The following is a 17759-nucleotide window of genomic DNA, read 5'->3' on the forward strand; positions in this document are numbered from 1 at the left end:
GTTTATTCAATTCAATTCAAGTTTAATTGTCATTCAACCATACATGAATACTCATGAATACAGCCGAATGAGACAGCGTTACTCTTGGGCCAAGATGCAGAGCACAGTACCAACAGTCACACGCAGCACAAAGCACACACAGACGTACAAGATAGGAAGCACATTTTGGTATCACAGCCACATAATAAAAGATCCAAACTCGAGCCATCGGTCTACAGTTGACCACAGTAGAGCTTGTCTTCTGCCGGTTTGTTCACGGGGCAGTCAGGAGGTAAGGTGACCAGTTCTGGAGTTAACGTGGATTTGGGTTCCTTTGGACAGGTCGTGTGTATGCCATGTGCTGCTCTCAGAGTCTCTGTTTCTCTCTCTGTTGTGTAGGTATGGTGTCTGTACTGGACCTTATGCAAGGAGGATTCCCATCACGTGCTCCGTTCCATGAGCTTTACAACATGTACAAGAAGTATATGCCCGAGAAGCTGTCCAGGTTGGACCCCAGGCTCTTTTGCAAGGTATTGACCAGGTTCAAGCTTTGAAGCTCTGTCAGGTAGTCGTGCATCTTGTCAGGTGACTTAGCAGGGGATGACACTGAATGATTTGAGCCTTCGTAGTTAGAAAGGTTGGTTTCCATTCCGGTAATTTTCTGGGGTGAGAGTACAGCACTTTGTCTTGCATTCCCTGGAGGAGGAAGGATCATCCACAACCATCTTCAGTGAACAGTCTCAGAGGGCTGAAGAAGACTTTCTGTCCAGTTAGTGAGAATCAGGGAGTCATACAGAACAGATACAGGCCCTGTGGCCTTTTGATCTGTGCCAAACAAGACTCCTGTATATGCTAGTCGCATTTGCCCGCATTTAGGCCTCATCCCTCTAAGTCAGGCGTTCCCAACCTTTTTTATGCCTTGTATGCCTTCCAGTCCTTGAGCAGTCCATGGACCGGAGGCTGGGAATCCCTGGGATCTTTCCTAACGAAGTTCCCTTAAATGCTGTTAATGTATCTGCCCTAACTACTTCCTCTGGCAGCTCGTTCCATATACTGACCACCCTCTTGATGAAAACTTTGCTTCCTGAGTACCTATCAAGTCTCTCCCTCCTCACCTTAAACCTATGCCCTCCAGTTCTTGATTCCCCATCCCTGGGAAGATGGCCTGTGCACTAACTGTATTCCTGTCTCTCGATGGTATGTACAGCTCTAAATGATCACCTGTGCTCCACTGAATAAAATCCTAGCCTGCTCAACCTTTCTGTCAGTCACTTGAGTTTGGGCAGCATCCTCGTAAATCTCTGCACACTTCTAGCTTAATGGCGTCTTTCCTGTAGCACGGAGACCAAATCTGAACGCGTTGGTCAAAACATGGCCTCTCAGCATCTTGTCCAGCTGCAACATGACGGTTCCAGCCTCTGTACCCAGTGCCCTAGCTGACAGAGGCCAGCATGCCCAAAGGCTTTTCACTGCCCTGCCCTCTTACGATGACTGCCCTGAGACTGGCGGCTTGCAGCTTGGGGGTGAGGGCATGGTAGCATGGCGGTTAGTGTGCTGCTTTCCGGAGCCAGTCCACCTGGGTTCAATTCCAGGAGCTTGTATGTTCTCCCCGTGACTGCACTGATTTCCTCTGGGTGCTCAGGCTTCCTTCACAGTCCAAAGATGTACTGGTCAGTAGGTTAATTGGTCAATGTAAATTCTCCTGTGATTGTGTGTTCGTCCATCATTGACATCAATGAGGACCGCGACACCATTATGATGATGTCGAGACTAGCGCGTGATTTGGATTTAAGTGAGGGAGAGCTGCGCAGTGTCAGCCTCAATCTCTCTTCCTGGAGATGGGACTAGGTGCAGTGGATGACCAGGATGTCTTCGATGTCTTCTGTGTCTTGTCGTGCTCTACACATTCCACGACGCTTGCAGAGACCGCCTTCTTGACCGTTGGACCTTCCATACGCTCAATCCGCCGGAGTCTGTCTTCACATGCTGGGATAGACAACTCCCTATCTCACGGAGGGTTTGAGACCCGTTGGCTACCCTCACCTGGTTTAGCCGGCTTGTCGAAACTGTTGCCCGGGGTGTGGCCGCTGTCGCATGCAAACAGCTACGGGGAGCCACAGGTGAGAGCTAAGTGCCAGGTGGGGACAAAAGGTGGACAAACCGCCTTGAAAAGGACGTGACATGTTCCCCCACCAGAGGTGCTACCCCTCCCTGACCCCCATACACCCCTCCTGTGATTAGGCTGGGGTTAAATAGATGGGTTGTGGGTGGTGCAGCTCACCTGGGCCTGAGAGCCTGTTCTGTGCTGTATCTCTAAATAAGTAGATGGGTGGGTGGTCTGGTGGGGGGGGCTGGGTGATTGGATGAATGAGTGCCTTCTGTTTTCACTGGGCTTCCTACACCCAGAGAAACAGGCTTGAGATTCCCAGTGCCCTTCTGAATGCTGCTCCTCCAGTTTAAACGACGACAGGTCAGGGGTTCCCACGTGTCAGTGAGGGGATTATGCTTGTTGAAAGAGGTTTTGTGGATTTCTTGATGTGTTTCCTCTGTCAGCCACTGATTCTCCTGCTGAGAGTGAATTGAGAGTGGAGAACCTGTTTCAGACGTCTGGTGTCAAGTTTGTGAATGATGTGGTGTGCCCACCAGTTATAGTTAGTCTTGACGCTGGGCGGATGTTGAAGTAAGACCAGGCATGGTGGTTGGTTCATGTACCCTGCCACTGGGTTTGGAGAATTTTGCAAAGACAGCCTTGGTCTTGGCTCCTTCAGTGCTCTGAGATGCCTGCTGTAGATGACCCTTGTTGGAATTAAATAGGAGAGCAGAGTAGACCTTAATTATTAAACACACTTTTCTATAGGTGGCCAAAGGTTGTGCCGGCAAAATGGAGAGACGGGAGAATCTCATCACCGATGCCTTCCATCAATGGAGGTGGCACTCTCATTGTGGGAAGTCTACCTTTTCCAAGATCTCCTTGTGGACCTTTATGCTGTGGGGTAGTGCAGTGGAGACAGATTTGTGCTGGGGTATTTATCATAAGGCCCTTTCTCCTGGACATTAAAGTGAACGAGACAATGATGACTTGGGACGCAACCTCTGGATGTGTGCGTGTTGCCTGTGTACCGTAGCCAAGATTGGTTACCTTATCTCAAGAGCCGAGGCAATGTAGTTTATCTGTCGACTGACAGGTCCACTGATGTCTCCTCCTCTTCCCAGGTGAGAGAGGTAAGGCTCTGAATACATGACCGGAAGTTCCTTTCTGCCGGGATTTAGAACTTCAGCCAGAATGCCATCTTCCCCCAGGACCATGTTTTCTCAGTTGCCATATGTTCTTTGCAGTCACAGGTTGACTTTGGGTAGTGATGAGACTGGTCAGAATTGGATAATTGCCGTAGGATGAAGTCAAGGTCACTTGTGGAAGCTGGCGGTTGCTTGAAGAGTTCTTCAAAATGCTCCTTGCTGGCAACTCTTGTTGCTGCTGAGCTCTAGTCCTCTCGTGAACATTGATTGAGTGGAGGTTTGGGGTGTAACTGGTCTTGAAAGCGCCAGAGAACGCAGGCACGTCATAATTACCAGGAAAGTGTTTCTTCTGAGTTACTTCCATCTGCCATCTGCATGGCTTTTCTGATAGACCTCAAACTTCAAGGCCCGTAGACAAGGCTGCCTTGCTTCCTGTTGAGATCCAATGGAATGTCCAGTCCAAGATCACCTTTTATTGATCGTTAATGAGCTCACTCTCAGTACTCCAACAGCCTGGCATGGGAGCATAGTGGTTAGCACAACGCTTTACAGCACTACCGACCCAGGTTCAATTCCTACTGCTGAATGTACATCCTCCCTGTGACCGCATGGGTTTCCTCCGGGTGCTCCGGTTTCCTCCCACAGTCCAAAGACGTGCCAGTTGGCATGTTATTTGGTCGTTCTAAATTGTCCTGTGATTAGGCTAGGGTTAAATCGGGGGTGTTGCTGGGCGGCACAGCTCAAAGGGTCGGAAGGGCCTAAATCTGCGCAGAACGTCAATAAATAAATAAAAGAGTCTCTTCATGGGAAAAATCAATTGGAATTCATGGTCCTGATCCTGGACTACCAGACTATTGAGATCTGTGAGTAATTAACAGGACAAGTCTTGCTTGGCATTGCTACTGGGACCATATCTCAGTTCGAGGAATTAAACACTTGTATGAGTTATAATCACATTCTGCTATCTATCCCTCCTCCTCGCAGTAATACCTGATCATCTAGCTCAGCGTGCTTCATGTCAACAGCCAACTTCACAATGGCTTTAGTCAATCACATCAACCAGCATGCTATTGAAAGACTTGGAGTTATTGTCCTTTTGAAAGCTCTCCTTCAGCACAAGTTCCCAAAGTAATAGCTGTCACGGAACAGGGCAGTTCCTTCCGTGACTTGCACATAGCTCTTGGTCAGCGTCACTCAGAAACAGAATCGGGGTACTTGGTACTTGAGCGGCCTCGCTGTATACAAATTAGTTGCACTGACTTTTTGTCAGCACCGTCAAAGGTAACTGGTCATCTGTAAAGTGCTTTGTGAGCATCTAAAGATGCGGAATGATCTAAATAGATACGGTGAAAGTTGAGTTGGATATTGCAAATATATTCAATGCAATTTGGTCCTGTATGTCACAGTTTTCTGTTTCTCATCGGAGAAATGGGGCGCAGATAGGGTCAGTGTGTACAGTCCTTTTCACACAATTGGGGAATGAAGAACCATGGGGATAGTTTTAAGGTGAGACGGGAGAGATTTGTTAGGGACTTGAGAGGCAAAGTTTCCAGCCAGAGGGTGGTCAGTATTTGGGATGAGCTGCCAGATGAAGTGGTTGAGGCAGATACGTTAGCCATGTGTAAAAGGTAATTGGACAAGTATATGGGTAGGAAAGGTTTAGAGAAGGGGCTCCCAGCCTTTTTATGCTATGGACCAATACCATGAAGCAAGGGGTCTGTGAGGCCCTGGTTTAGAGGGATAAGGGTCAAATACGGGCAAATGGGACTTAGCTTAAAAGGGAACCTGGTTGTCCTTGACTAATTGGGCTGAAGGCCATGTTTCCATGCTCTATGCCTTTATGAATTTAGTTACTGGAGAAAGAACATGAGCAAGGCTGACAGTGAGTGGCACCATTCAGAGTTATCCTTGTGACCCTTTCCAGTTTATCAGCTTAAGCATAACATGTTATGTTTCCCTTTCACTTCCCAGGCACTGTTCAAAGCCTTGGGCCTCAATGAAAATGATTACAAGTTTGGTCTTACCAAAGTCTTTTTCCGGCCTGGTAAGGTAAGAAAACCCTTCCACTGAAACTTTCAGAACTGGAGTCTGCTTTCCTCTGTAATGCTGTTGAATTCACAGGGTTGCCTAACCCTGAGAGATAGACTCGGATAATGGCTTCTTCTGATCCAGTCGATGAATGGAGTTGTTGAGTCTTACAGAGCCGAAGTCCAGAATCTGATTCCCTGTTCCAAGCCTCCTCAGAGAGAGCGTACCTGTAGGGACTGAGAGTGGGCTCCTTCATTCAAGCTAAAGCCAAGGAACTTTGAGGAAGGGTTAAGGAGAAAACGGACCAGTTGATAATTTTCAGTTTAATTTGTGGTTACTTATTTTCCTGTAATGTATACAAAGAGGTTGAATTGCGGTCAGTCCTGCCATAACCCTCCGAATCTCTTTTGCATGGCTGCGTGCAATTTCTGCAGCCCTCCAGTAACAATCTTCATTACAGAAAGTCTACGGTGCGCTTTCCGGCGATGCTCCGTGATCGTCGTTTGACTGCTGGATGCTTAAAGGCCTTGAAGCTCTTGAAACGCATCTTCTCTAATAAGAGACACTTAAAAACAATTCCAATAAATAAGAAATTCCTGAAAAAAAGGAGTTGCCAGGACTTGAGACCTGAGTTACAGGGAACAGTGTCATAAGTTCAGACTATTCCCTGGAGTGTAGGAGATTGAGTGGAGATTTGATAGAGATATACAAAATTATGAGGTGTGTCGATAGGGTAAATGTAAGCAGGCTTTTTCCATTGAGGTTGGCGAAATTAGAACTCGAGGTCATAGGTTAAGGGTGAATGCGTGGAAGGGACTGCCGATTATGGTGGTGGAGGCAGATATGATAGGGACATTTAAGAGACTTGTGGATAGGTACGTATATGGAGCTTAGAAAAATAGAGGGCTATGGGTAACCCTAGGTAAACTCTGAGATAAGGACATGTGCGGCACAGCTTTGTAGGCCGAAGGGCCTGTATTGTGCTGTAGGTTTTCTGTATTTCTGTGTTTAAGGGAGACTTAATGTGCCACAGTAGCGTACCGTTAGCGTGACGTTATTACAGCTCAGAGTACTGAAGTTTGGAGTTCAACTCTGGTGTCCTCTGTAAGAAAGTTTGTACGTTCCTCCGGTGAGCACGTGGGTTTCCTCCAGATGCTCCGGTTTCCTGCCTCAGTCCAAAGGCGTTACTGGTTGGTAGTTTGAATAGTCATTGTAGCTTCCCCTGTGATCAGGCTAGGGTTAAATAGGTGGGTAGCTGGGCGGCGTGGTTTGTTTGTCCGGAAGGGCCTATTTTGCGGTGTACAGTGAAAGTAATTAAACAAATAAGCAGACTTCACTGAGTGGGTGGTGAGAGTGTGGAGCGAGCTGCCAGTGGAAGTCATTGTGGGTTTGATTTCAGCACGTAAGAGAAATTTGTATAAGGACATGGATGGGAGAGATATTGAGGACTGGAGTTCAGGTGCTGCTCGAAGGGACTAGGCAGAATTAACTAGTCTGTGCACTAGATGGGCTGAAGGGCCTGCTTCTGTGCCTATGACCCTATAATACTATAAGGTGGGTCAACCTTCTGGGACTCATTTATATGCCTAAAGATGAAGGTAAATAACGATGAAAACAAAGCCACACTGGTTGCCATTAAGCTGAGGAGTGCATTTGGCTCAGCTGATTCCTTTGCTGGCTGTTTCTGCTCTGTCCCTGGATGGGGCAGGGGGCTGTGTGAGGAAGCACCAGTTTAGAGCCCTTTTTTATCCTGAAAGGATCTGATGCACCTCTGACCTGCAGTGTGCCTGGGTCACAAGTCAGAGCCAAACTAACCCGTGGACGTGGCTTGGAAGCTGGTTCTTCCCTGAGCTCTGTGTGAACATAATCTACAGGGATCAGCAATGGTTGTTTGCTGCTATCTATTCTTTAATTGGCCCTGCTATTGTTTTTTGTTGGTATTTTCAAAACTAACAGTGAAATAGAAGATGTGCATTAGGATAATAAGCGATTGGGCTTGTAAATCGTAGGATCTTTATCTTCCCTTGGGCAGGCTGAGAATATAAAATGACAAAAGTAGTCTGCTGGGAATTGTTCTGCTGCATGTGTTTTAACAAAGGAAATCACTCATCAATTCTGAATTGTCTGAATTTGGGATAATGCCCCTCGGGGATCAGCTATACTTGACCTATTAATATCTACATGTATGTATTAGGAATTTTCTGTAGTGTGTTGGTCAAGGCACGACATGCAACAAAAAGTAACATTCAACAATTATAAAGAATAAAGAATTATATAAAAATAATGTTAGGGGTTAAAGTACAGATATGGAATAAAATGTGCATAAATGCATAATATCCACATGTATTTACAATGTAAACATTATAAAAAGTGGTTTAAAGTGTTTACAGTGAAGTGATGGGGGAAATAGACAGAAGAGGTTGGGGGCTAACTAGAACGGTTGCCCGGGGGAAGATACGTTTAAGATGGTGTGAAGTTTCTTCAATAGCTCTACAGCACTTCCCAGTACATTTCTATATACAGGGAACAAGGTGTTGGCGCGTGGCCAAGTGGTTAAGGCGTCCGTCTAGTGATTTGAAGGTCGCTAGTTCAAGCCTCGGCTGAAGCAGCATGTTGTGTCTTTGAGCAAGGCACTTAACCACACGTTGCTCTGCGACGACACCGATGCCAAGCTGTATGGGTCCTAATGCCCTTCCCTTGGACAACATCGGTGGCATGGAGAGGAGAGACTTGCAACATGGGAAACTCCCGGTCTTCCATACAACCTTGCCTAAGCCTGCACCCTGGAAACCTTCCAAGGCACAAATCCATGGTTTCATGAGACTAACGGATGCCTATATAAAAAAAATAGGGAAGAAGATTCTATGAGCCCTGTCTATGCTTTGCATATTATAAACCTCTACCAAGTGTTCCCTCAGCCTCTAGAGAAAACAGCCCAGGTTTGTCCAACTTCTCCTTTATAGCACACGCCCTCTGATCCAGGCAGTATCCAGATATACTCTTCTGTGGTATCTCCAAAACCTCCACATCCTCCTTATAATGGGGTGACCAGAGTCTCTGAATGACCTCTCAGTCCTCTGGTATTTGCTTTAAGGTCGTCATTGTTGGTGAGTGCTTTAAAAGTGTGCAGAAGAACATGATTGACACTAGGTCAGTCAGAAGCTAAAGGTGAAGGTGAAAGCGGTCAGAGGTTGACTGCTAATTTTCATTGAATTGTGTTTGCTCAGTTTGCAGAGTTTGATCAGATCATGAAGTCCGATCCGGAGCACCTGGCGGTGTTGATGAAACATGTGAATCACTGGCTGATCTGCAGCCGGTGGAAGAAGGTCCAGTGGTGTGCACTGTCCGTCATTAAACGTAGGTCTAACGTTTCAATGGGGCTGACATTATTTTACATAGAGCCACACACCACAATTGCATTTAAAATGGCTTTCTAGATCTGATTACGGAAGGTAATTTGGGGAATTTTTGTGAATCAGTGTGATGTCATCAGGTGGCTCTTTACTTCAAAACATTTCCACCATTCCAATTATTGCGAATTGGTGTGATGTCGTCAGGTGGTTCCTCGGTCCATTCCCACCATTCCAATTTTTATTGCTTGATTTTTCACTCTGTTGCTTTGGCCGTCGCCAACAGGTTTGGTGTTTAACACCAGTGGCTAATTGCTTTGGGGCAGAGGGTGACACAGCGAGTAGATGTGCTGTCTCAGGCTCTGGTGACCAGGGTTCTATCCTCAGCTCAGATGCTGTCAGTGTGGAGTATGCATGCTCATCTTCTGACCATGTGGGTTTCGTTCAGATTCTTCGGTTTGCTCCCACGTACGGGTTGGTAGGTTATTGGTCACTGTAAATCTGGGAGGGGGGAGATGGACAATGGGAACGTGGGGAGAATAAAATGGGTTGGTGAAGGCTCAGTGGAGGTGGGTAGGTATGGTCAGCACAGATCTTGTGGTCTCCTTGTTTTCTGATGGGGCTCACGGCAACCATGGGAGTGCCACCTTTTCCAGCACTAAGAGGCAGGATTACTTTTCATATTTGCTCCTTTGTCAGTCGAGGGACCTCTAGTGATCAGGTTTAATCCCAAAAAAGAGGTTAAAAGAATTAAATAAGTAATGCAAAATGAGAGGGGAAAAAAAGTGAGGTCGTGTTCATGGGTTCATTGTCCATTCAGAAATCCGATGGTGGAGGGGAAGAAGCTGTTCCTGAATTGTTGATCATGTAGAATGCAAAGGGTGCGTATAGAATTACAGAATTTATTAAAGGGGTTTTATTCTATTTATTGCTGCAGTGAAGAACAAGATCAGATACCGAGCGCTTGCTTGCATTAAGATGCAGAAGACAGTCCGCATGTGGTTATGCAAGAGAAAACACAAGCCACGGTTAGTAATTCACTTTACAAATAGGCTTAAGTGATCAGTTTGTTTGACCTCTTGATTGCGGTAGACTGGGCAGGAGTTGTTTCTAGACTTCCAAATCCCTGTGTGGTGTTTCACCTTGTTTCAGTAACACATTCTAGGATAGGCTAGAACAGTACAGAAAAAAACCCCTTTGGTCCACAAAATTGTGTTGAGCTAATTAGGCAAAGGCTACCCATTCCCTTCAGCCTGCACATGGCCTCTACCCATCCATTCTCTGCATATCCAAGGCCCTCTTAAACACCTCCATTGTATCTGCCCTCACGTCAACACACTCCAAGCACCCACCACTCGCTATGTAAAAAGAAAAAAATAACTTTACCCACGTCTTCTTTGAAATTGCCCCCATCACCTTAAATGCATGCCGTTCTAACATTCACCTTTTTGTCTTGTGGGGGGGGGAGTGGAAGATACCAGCTGTCTGTGCTTCTCATAATCTTTCTAGATTTATAAACCTTTATCAAGATGTAGATAGAAGAGAAGCCTACCTGAAGTTAACACCACTTCAGTTGGGTATCTTTAACAAGTACTTGAATGAGCAAGGCACACAGGCAGTTAGCATTAATTCAGACAAGTGGCATCAGTATGGGTTGGCATAGACACAGTGGGTCAAAGGCTCTTTTCCTAAGCTGTGCATCTCTTCAGCTCTATGTATAAATTGTATGAGTGTTGATTTTTGAAATTGGACATACGGCAGCATGACCTCTTTCTTCTCCCACCCCTGCACCCCAGCCATGACAATGAAAACCACCACTGGATCACATCCGTTGTGTCTTGCTCATTATTTGTCAAGATTGTGGTTGTTGGAGATATAACCATGGCATTCTATGAAGGTTCTGGACAACATGTCTGTCCAGCTAAATGTGCTGTTACATTTCCTATTCCTGCATCCTGTATAATAATCCAGCAACAAAGCACAGAGAAACGGATAGAAACAGAGACTTTCCAAAATCTCAGCAGGTCAGACAGCATCTATGGTGAAGGAAATGCATGCAGGAAAATCTTCACCTCTGCCAGCTGCAGATGGCACCTTCCAGCAACTGCAGGGAATGGAGCACCTTGCACAGCCTCTCTTCCCACCAGCCAGACACCCCTCACAGAATGGTGATGGGTGCCCAGTGCCCTTCATTGGCGAGCCAGGCACACACGGGTTGACTGCCTCACAGAATATTTCTGTTCTGTCCACCAGTGGCCTGTCACTTTAGTTCTCAGTCCCACTGTTCAGCATCGGAATCAGATTCACTAAAGCTCATTCAGATGACATGATGTTTGTTGTTTTGTAACAGCAGAACAGTGCAAAGGCATGAAACTGCCATAAATTACAAAAATAAATAACATAAATAAAAACGATAGTGCCCATGGACTGTTCCTAAATCTGATCGCAGAGGGAAGGAAGCTCTTCCTAATGACTGAGTTTGGGTCTTTAGGCTCCCGTAGCTCCTCCCTGACAGCAGTAATGAGAAGAGGACTTGTTCTGAATGGAGGGCATCCTCACTGCCACCTCCCATCTTGAAGATGTCCCCCATTTGGGAGGAGTGTGACCAGTATGGGGTGTCTGAGTCCTTACCCGTCTACAGCCTCCATACTTGGCCGTGATGCAACCAGTCAAAATCCTCCCCTGATGAAGAGTCTCAGCCCGACATGTTAACTGTGTATCCCCCATAGGAGCTGAGTTCCTCTGGCATTTTGTGTCTGATGCTCTCTACCTGACATCTTGTAAGAGTCTTTGGTGGTGTACGGAATCTCCTCAAATTCTGAACAAAGTAGAGCCTTCTCTGGTGTTGAAATAAAGTTCAAAATAAACTCAAACATCCATATCTCATCAAACCAGTCTGACTGGGAAATGGGAATCACTTACTGCAGCCTAGTGTCGGTGTTTTCCTTTCTTTTCTCGATTCGGAATGAGTCAATTTCAATAATCTTCTGGTGTTCAGCTTGCCAGAGTTCTTGATGCAGGTCTTTGACCAGAATCACCGACCATGTTCCCCTCCCCAACCGTCTAACAGAGACGCTCAATCCACTGAGTTCCCACAACGGATTGTTTGTTGGTCCAAACTCCAGCTTCTGTGCACTCTTACATCTAACTTTTGTCGTGCTGGCCTCTATTTTGCCCTCTTCCCTGGTTCCTTTGTTGCTTTTATTGAGCTATCATAGACTTTCCCTTTTGTTCACCTTCTCTGCTTTCTGCAACAACATTATTCTTTAAATTTTTCCCCAATCTGACATAAGGTTATCAACATGAAGGTTTCAATCTATTACTCTCTCCACAGCTGCTGCCTGACCAGCTGGGTATCCTCTGTGTGCTTTGGTTTGCTCCCTAGACCCAAAGCATGTTCCCTTCACTCTCGGCATCGCAGGACTCCTTCATTGATGTCTGCTATCCTTTTATCGTACTCTGAGATCAATGTAACGCTTCCCTCTTACAGAGTCCTCCATTTGCCTATCCATGTGCCTATCCAAGAGTCTGCTAAAAGACCCCAGTGCGTTTGTCTCTACCCCACCCCTGGCAGGGCGTTCCATGCACCCACCACTTTCAGAACTTGCCTCTGACGTTCCCCACTGCCGCACTTTTTGCAAATCACCTTAAAATTGTGCCTCTCTGGAATTAGCCATTTCCACCCTGGAAAAAGTCTTGGGTTACCTACTCAATCTATGCCTCTCATCATCTTGTACACCTCTCCTCCTCCTTCACTCTAAAGGGAAATGGGCAGTCGTATCCAAATGAACTCACCACCCCTGTTGAAAAGATCTTAAGCCATAGGAGCCATTCGGCCTATCGAGTCTGCTCGGCCATTCTATCATTCCATCCCGTTCAACCCCATTCTTCTGCCTTCTCCTTGTAACCTTTGCCACCCTTAATAATGAAGAGTCTGTCAACCTCTGCTTTAAATAGACCCAGTGACTTGGTCTCCACAGCCATCGTGAGGATGGTGTTGCTGGCACTAATTGGGCTTCCCTTCCTTCCAGCATTGATGGTATGGTGAAGGGGAAATCACTGAAGCAGCGTGTCAATAGGATGACTGAGGTGGTGAAGGCCCTGAAGGAGGGCAAGGGCGAGATGAACAAACAAGTCCAGGAGCTGGATTCATCGATAGATGCTTTTGTAAACAAAGTCAAGGTAAGCGTTTCAGTTTGCAGGCAGTTCAGATAGCCTTTAGCGTCGGCAGAAAGAAGGTAGAGGTGGGGAGGGAGCCTGAGCTCGATTGTCTAAAATCCGACCCCAGCTCCCCACAACGATAATTGCAAGGGATGACACATACGCAAAGATGCACGCGTGCACACACACACAGGCAAAGTTGTGCGCGCGCGCACGTGATGCTGGGGGATCTCAGCAGGTCAGGCAGATTCTATGGAGAGGAATAAACAGTCGATGTCTCCACAGATGCTGCCTGACCTGAGTTCCTGCAGCATTTTGTGTGTAACTCTGGATTTCCAGCGTCTACAGAATCCCTTCTGTTTATGACTGCAGGAGCCACATGGCTGTTTACATGTGTCAGTTTAAAGCACCGCACTGCCAGCAACTGCTAAATGTCAGAAAGCCAGAATCCCGTCAATGTTGAGCAGGTCAGGTAGCTTCAGAGGAGGGAGAAACATTTCACAGTTCAGCTTGAAGATCTTTCATTGGACCTGGAAAAGTGATAAAACAGGCCTGATTTAAGTTGCAGAGAAGGGGAAGGATGGAGGCACAGATGGAAGATGTATAATCTGGTGAGGGTGTTCCACAGGGATCAGTGATGTTACAGTACTGTGCAAAAATCTTAGGCACACATATATAGCTAGGACACCTAAGACTTTTGCACAGTTCTGTTTGACAATGTGGAATGGAGAGGGAGTTTGTAAATCTGGTGGGAGCACAGGATGTGGGGAATGGCAAGGTTGGAGCACCACATGAGGGGTGTGAGACAGGTGGCAGAGAAGGAGTTGCTGGAGGAGGGGGTGACGCGGGTGCTGACACACCCAGCCCTGAGAACCAGGCAAGGTCCCTGTTCTGGGACCCCTCCTCTTTGTGATTTTTATAAATGACCTTGATGAAGAAGTAGAAGGATGGGTTAGTAAGTTTGCTGATGACACAAAGGTTGGGGGTGTTGTGGATAGTGTGGAGGGACATCAATAGGATGCAAAACTGGGCTGGGAAGTGGCAGACGGAGTTCAACCCAGATAAGTGTGAAATGGTTCATTTTGGTAGGTCCAATTTCGAGACAGAATAAGAATATAATATGAATGGTAAGAATCTTGGCAATGTGGAGGATCAGAGGGATCTTGGGGTCTGAGTCGAAAGGACACTCAACGCTGCTCCACAGGCTGCCAGTGATGTTAAGAAGGTTTATGGTGCATTGATCTTCATCAACCATGGGATTGAGTTTAGGAGCTGAGAGGTAATGTTACAGCTATACAGGACCCTGGTCAGACCCCACTTGGAGTACTGTGCTCAGTTCTGGTCGCCTCGCTATAGGAAGGATGTGGAAACTATAGAAAGGGTGCAGAGGAGATTTACAAGGATGTTGCCTGGATTGGGGAGCATGCCTTATGAGAAGAGGTTGAGTAAACTTGTCCTTTTCTCCTTGGAGCGACGGAGGATGAGAGGTGACCTGATAGAGGTGTATAAGATGAGAGGCATTGGTCATGTGGATAGTCTGAGGCTTTTTCCCAGGGCTGAAATGGCTAACACAAGAGGGCATAGCTTTAAGGTGCTTGGAAATAGGTACCGAGGGGATGTCAGGGGTAAGTTTTTTACCCAGAGAGTGATGGGTGTGTGGAATGCACTGCCAGCGGCGGTGGTGGAAGCAGATACAATAGGGTCTTTTAAGAGCCTCTAGAGATAGGTACATGGAGCTTAGAAAAATTTAGGGCCATGTTCTAGAGAAATTCTGGGCAGTCTCTGGAGTAGTTTACATGATTGGTACAATACTGTGGGCCGAAGGGCCTGTAATGTGCTGTAAATTTCTATCATTTGATTCCAAGCAATTGGTTTATTGATCATTACAGAATGTCTCTCTGGTGACTCCCACTCCCTCCCCTCTCCCTTCCCCTTTTTCTCACCCACAATTCCCCTCTCCCTGCCTCCTTCCCACTTTCAGTCCACAATAGAGACCCATATCAGAATCAGGTGTATCATCACTCACATACCTCATGAATTTTGTTTTGTGTGGCATCTGTACAGTGCAATACATAAAAATGACTACAGTATTGTGCAAAAGTCTTGGTTCCTCTAGCTTATGTATATGTGCCCTAGACTTTTGCACTCTGCTGTATATCTTGATGAAAATGTAGACTGTTCAGTAAGTTTGCAGACAATACGAAAACTGGTGAAGTTATTTATATGCAGCATGCACGGAATAGCCCCTGCCGGCCTTTCAAGCAGCAACTAGTCTAATCAATAGACAATTTATAATGACCAGTTAACCTCCCAACTGGTTCACCTTTGGACTGTGGGCAGAAACCCATGCAAGTCATGGGGAGAGCGTACAGACTCATTACAGACGGTGGCAGGAATTGAACCGGGATTGTTGATACTGTAAAGCATTGTGCTGACCACTGCACTACCATGCCACCCTTGCAGATAGTCGATGGATGTCATCGAAGGATTCACCGGGATACAAATCTGAGGAAGAATGGTAGATGAAGTTTAATCTAAACAAGAATGAATTATATTTTGGGAAGCCAAATGTGAGAGGGAATGTACAATAAACGACAGGTCCTTAGGACAACTGGTGTACAGAGGATTTGGGGAGTGCTACTCCATAGCTCCCTGAAAAGGGCAACACAAGTGGAGAGGGTGCTAACGATGAATGGCATGGTTAGGGTTCATTGTTCAGGGAGTTTGGTATGAACGTTGGGAAGGATGCTGTACCTGTACAGAAAATCTCAGTAAGCCTCATTTGGAATATGGTGTCCACTTCTGGACACCAGGAAGGATATTGAGTCTTTGGAGAGGGTATGGAAGTTGTCCTTCAGGATGTTGCCTGGTTAGATTATATTAGCTGTAAGGAGAAGTTAGACAGCCTTGAGTTGTTTCCTCTGGAGTGTCAGAAGCTGAGGGGAGACCTGAGAATAGTTTATAAAATTATGGGTAGATAGTCAGATTCCTTTTCCTACCGTAGAGGGAGCAGGTTTACGATGAGAGTGAGAAAGTTTAAAGGAGATTTTCAGGTTTCTTTCAGCACTGTGAGAGGTAGGTTCCTAGAAAGGTGGTAGGGAGGTCTAGGGAGGAGGTAGAAGCAGACCCAATAGCCAGTCTAGGAAATATTTAAACAGACACATGAACAGGCAGCAAATAGAGACCTCGAAAAGGCAGCAGCATCCGTCACTAAGTACCCCCCATCACCGAGGACATGCCACCTTTTTTTTGGCTACCATCAAGGAGGAGGTGCAGGAGCCTGAAGACACACTAGGAACAGTTTCTTCCCCTCTGCCATCAGATTTATGAATGGACATTGAAGCCATGCACATAAACTCTCTGCTGTTTTCTTTTTTTTTACTCTTTTTCTTTTGTACTACTTAATTTATATATGTCTGTGTGTGTGAGAGATAGTAATTTATAGTTTCTTAAGTATTTTTGCAATGTACTGCTGCTGCAAAACAACATATTTCACGACATATGCCACGACATTTCGCGACTAAACCTGAAAGATACGAGAACGTCTCCAGAAGCCGGGAGTCCAAAGCAACACACTCAAAATGCTGGAGGAGCTCAGCAGGCCAGACAGCATCTATGGAAAAGAGTACTTTTCTTGTCCTGATAAAGGGTCTCTGCCTGAAATGTCAACTGTGTACTATTTTCCATAGATGCTGCCTGGCCTGCCGAGGTCCTCCAGCATTTTTGTGTGTGCTGCTCTATACTCATTCTGAACATAGTCCACGCGCGGGCAGACGAGATTAGTTCGATTGACATCGAGGTAGCTGCAGATATGGTGGGCCAAGGGGCTCTTCCTGTGCTGCACTGTGCTGTGTTCTCAGATGCAGCAAAACTGTGTGAGTTGTGTTGTTGGTCTCAACTGGGTGCTGAAGGTACTGCATGTCCAATTAATGTGTCTGGGCTGAGGGGAATAAGAATAGTGCAGGAACTGTGAGCCACAATATAGCAGTGGCTGTGAACCTGAAAGAACTGAGCAAGACTACAACTTGGTGATCTGGTGTCAGGTCAGGGAAGGCTGGTTATCTGCAACTGTTGAATTCAGTGTCGAGTCCCATGGGCTGTAATGTACCTTGGTAGAAGGTTGGAAACTTGGGACACATCGTCACAGAGGATGGGAAATGTGATACAGAAATTAGACAAACAATTGAGATTGCAAGATCAATGTTCTGGAGCCTGAGTGATGTGCTTTGTGGCAAGAGGTTGAACTTTGGGCTGCGTTGTAGAATTTGGAAATGCTACATCTGGAGCAGTTTGTTGTATGGAGTTGAATCGTGGACCTTATGCAAGGAAGCGCAACGACAACTGGAGGCATTTGAAATGTGGTGTTTAAGGAGAATGCAGAAAATTAGATGGGTGATGACGGTCAGTAATATGGAAGTGTTGAAGAGAGTGAGGAGGGAAAAGGAGTTGCTGAAGAGTGTGCAGCAAAGGAAGCTGGAATATGCCGGGCACTTGTTAAGAGGTGGTGGACTGCAGAAATCGTTATTGGAAGGGATGATAGAAGGAAAGAGGGAAAGAGGAAGGCAGCGAACCACTTGGTACGATAATGTGAGGCAATGGACTGGGTTGAATTATGCTGAGGCCAGAAAAAGAGTGAAAAGTCGAAGAAGATGGAGGTGCATAGCCACCAACCCTGGATTTGGGACGGCACCCACTGACTGACTGGAAGGTTGTACGCTTTTCCTTCGTCAAGGCGGCCAAATGTAGTTCCCTTTGTGCGCACTGGTTAGTGGCAGTTCCTGTTAATTACTGTGAAGTGATGCGAGTGTCAGTGGTTGGTGAACAGAGTCCCCTGTCCTTGGACCACCCACGACACTGTGTGGGGAGGTGTGGTGGGTGCAACCTTATTTGGCTTTGCCCAGAGCTGAGTTAAGATGATTTGATGGTTCATGGGGAAACTTCAATTATATATCTTCAGCCTTCATCTGGAATCCGGTAATCACAGTAGGCCAGTCTGAGCAATGC

The 17759-nt window shown here is 46.3% G+C and overlaps 1 protein-coding gene across 4 annotated transcripts in view; it reads left to right on the top strand.

Moving 5' to 3' along the window:
* The window catches only part of LOC140201573 (unconventional myosin-VI), a 265342-nt gene that overhangs the window by 220244 nt on the left and 27339 nt on the right, over positions 1–17759 (top strand). For all 4 annotated transcript variants that reach the window (XM_072265885.1, XM_072265887.1, XM_072265888.1 and 1 more), the window contains 5 exons: positions 379–509; positions 5188–5265; positions 8472–8601; positions 9532–9622; positions 12626–12776. In XM_072265885.1, coding sequence (XP_072121986.1) covers positions 379–509; positions 5188–5265; positions 8472–8601; positions 9532–9622; positions 12626–12776 — 581 coding nt within the window. The remainder of the gene's footprint in view (positions 1–378; positions 510–5187; positions 5266–8471; positions 8602–9531; positions 9623–12625; positions 12777–17759) is intronic.

This window comes from Mobula birostris, chromosome 8, assembly GCF_030028105.1.
Source record: "Mobula birostris isolate sMobBir1 chromosome 8, sMobBir1.hap1, whole genome shotgun sequence".
NCBI lineage: Eukaryota > Metazoa > Chordata > Chondrichthyes > Myliobatiformes > Myliobatidae > Mobula > Mobula birostris.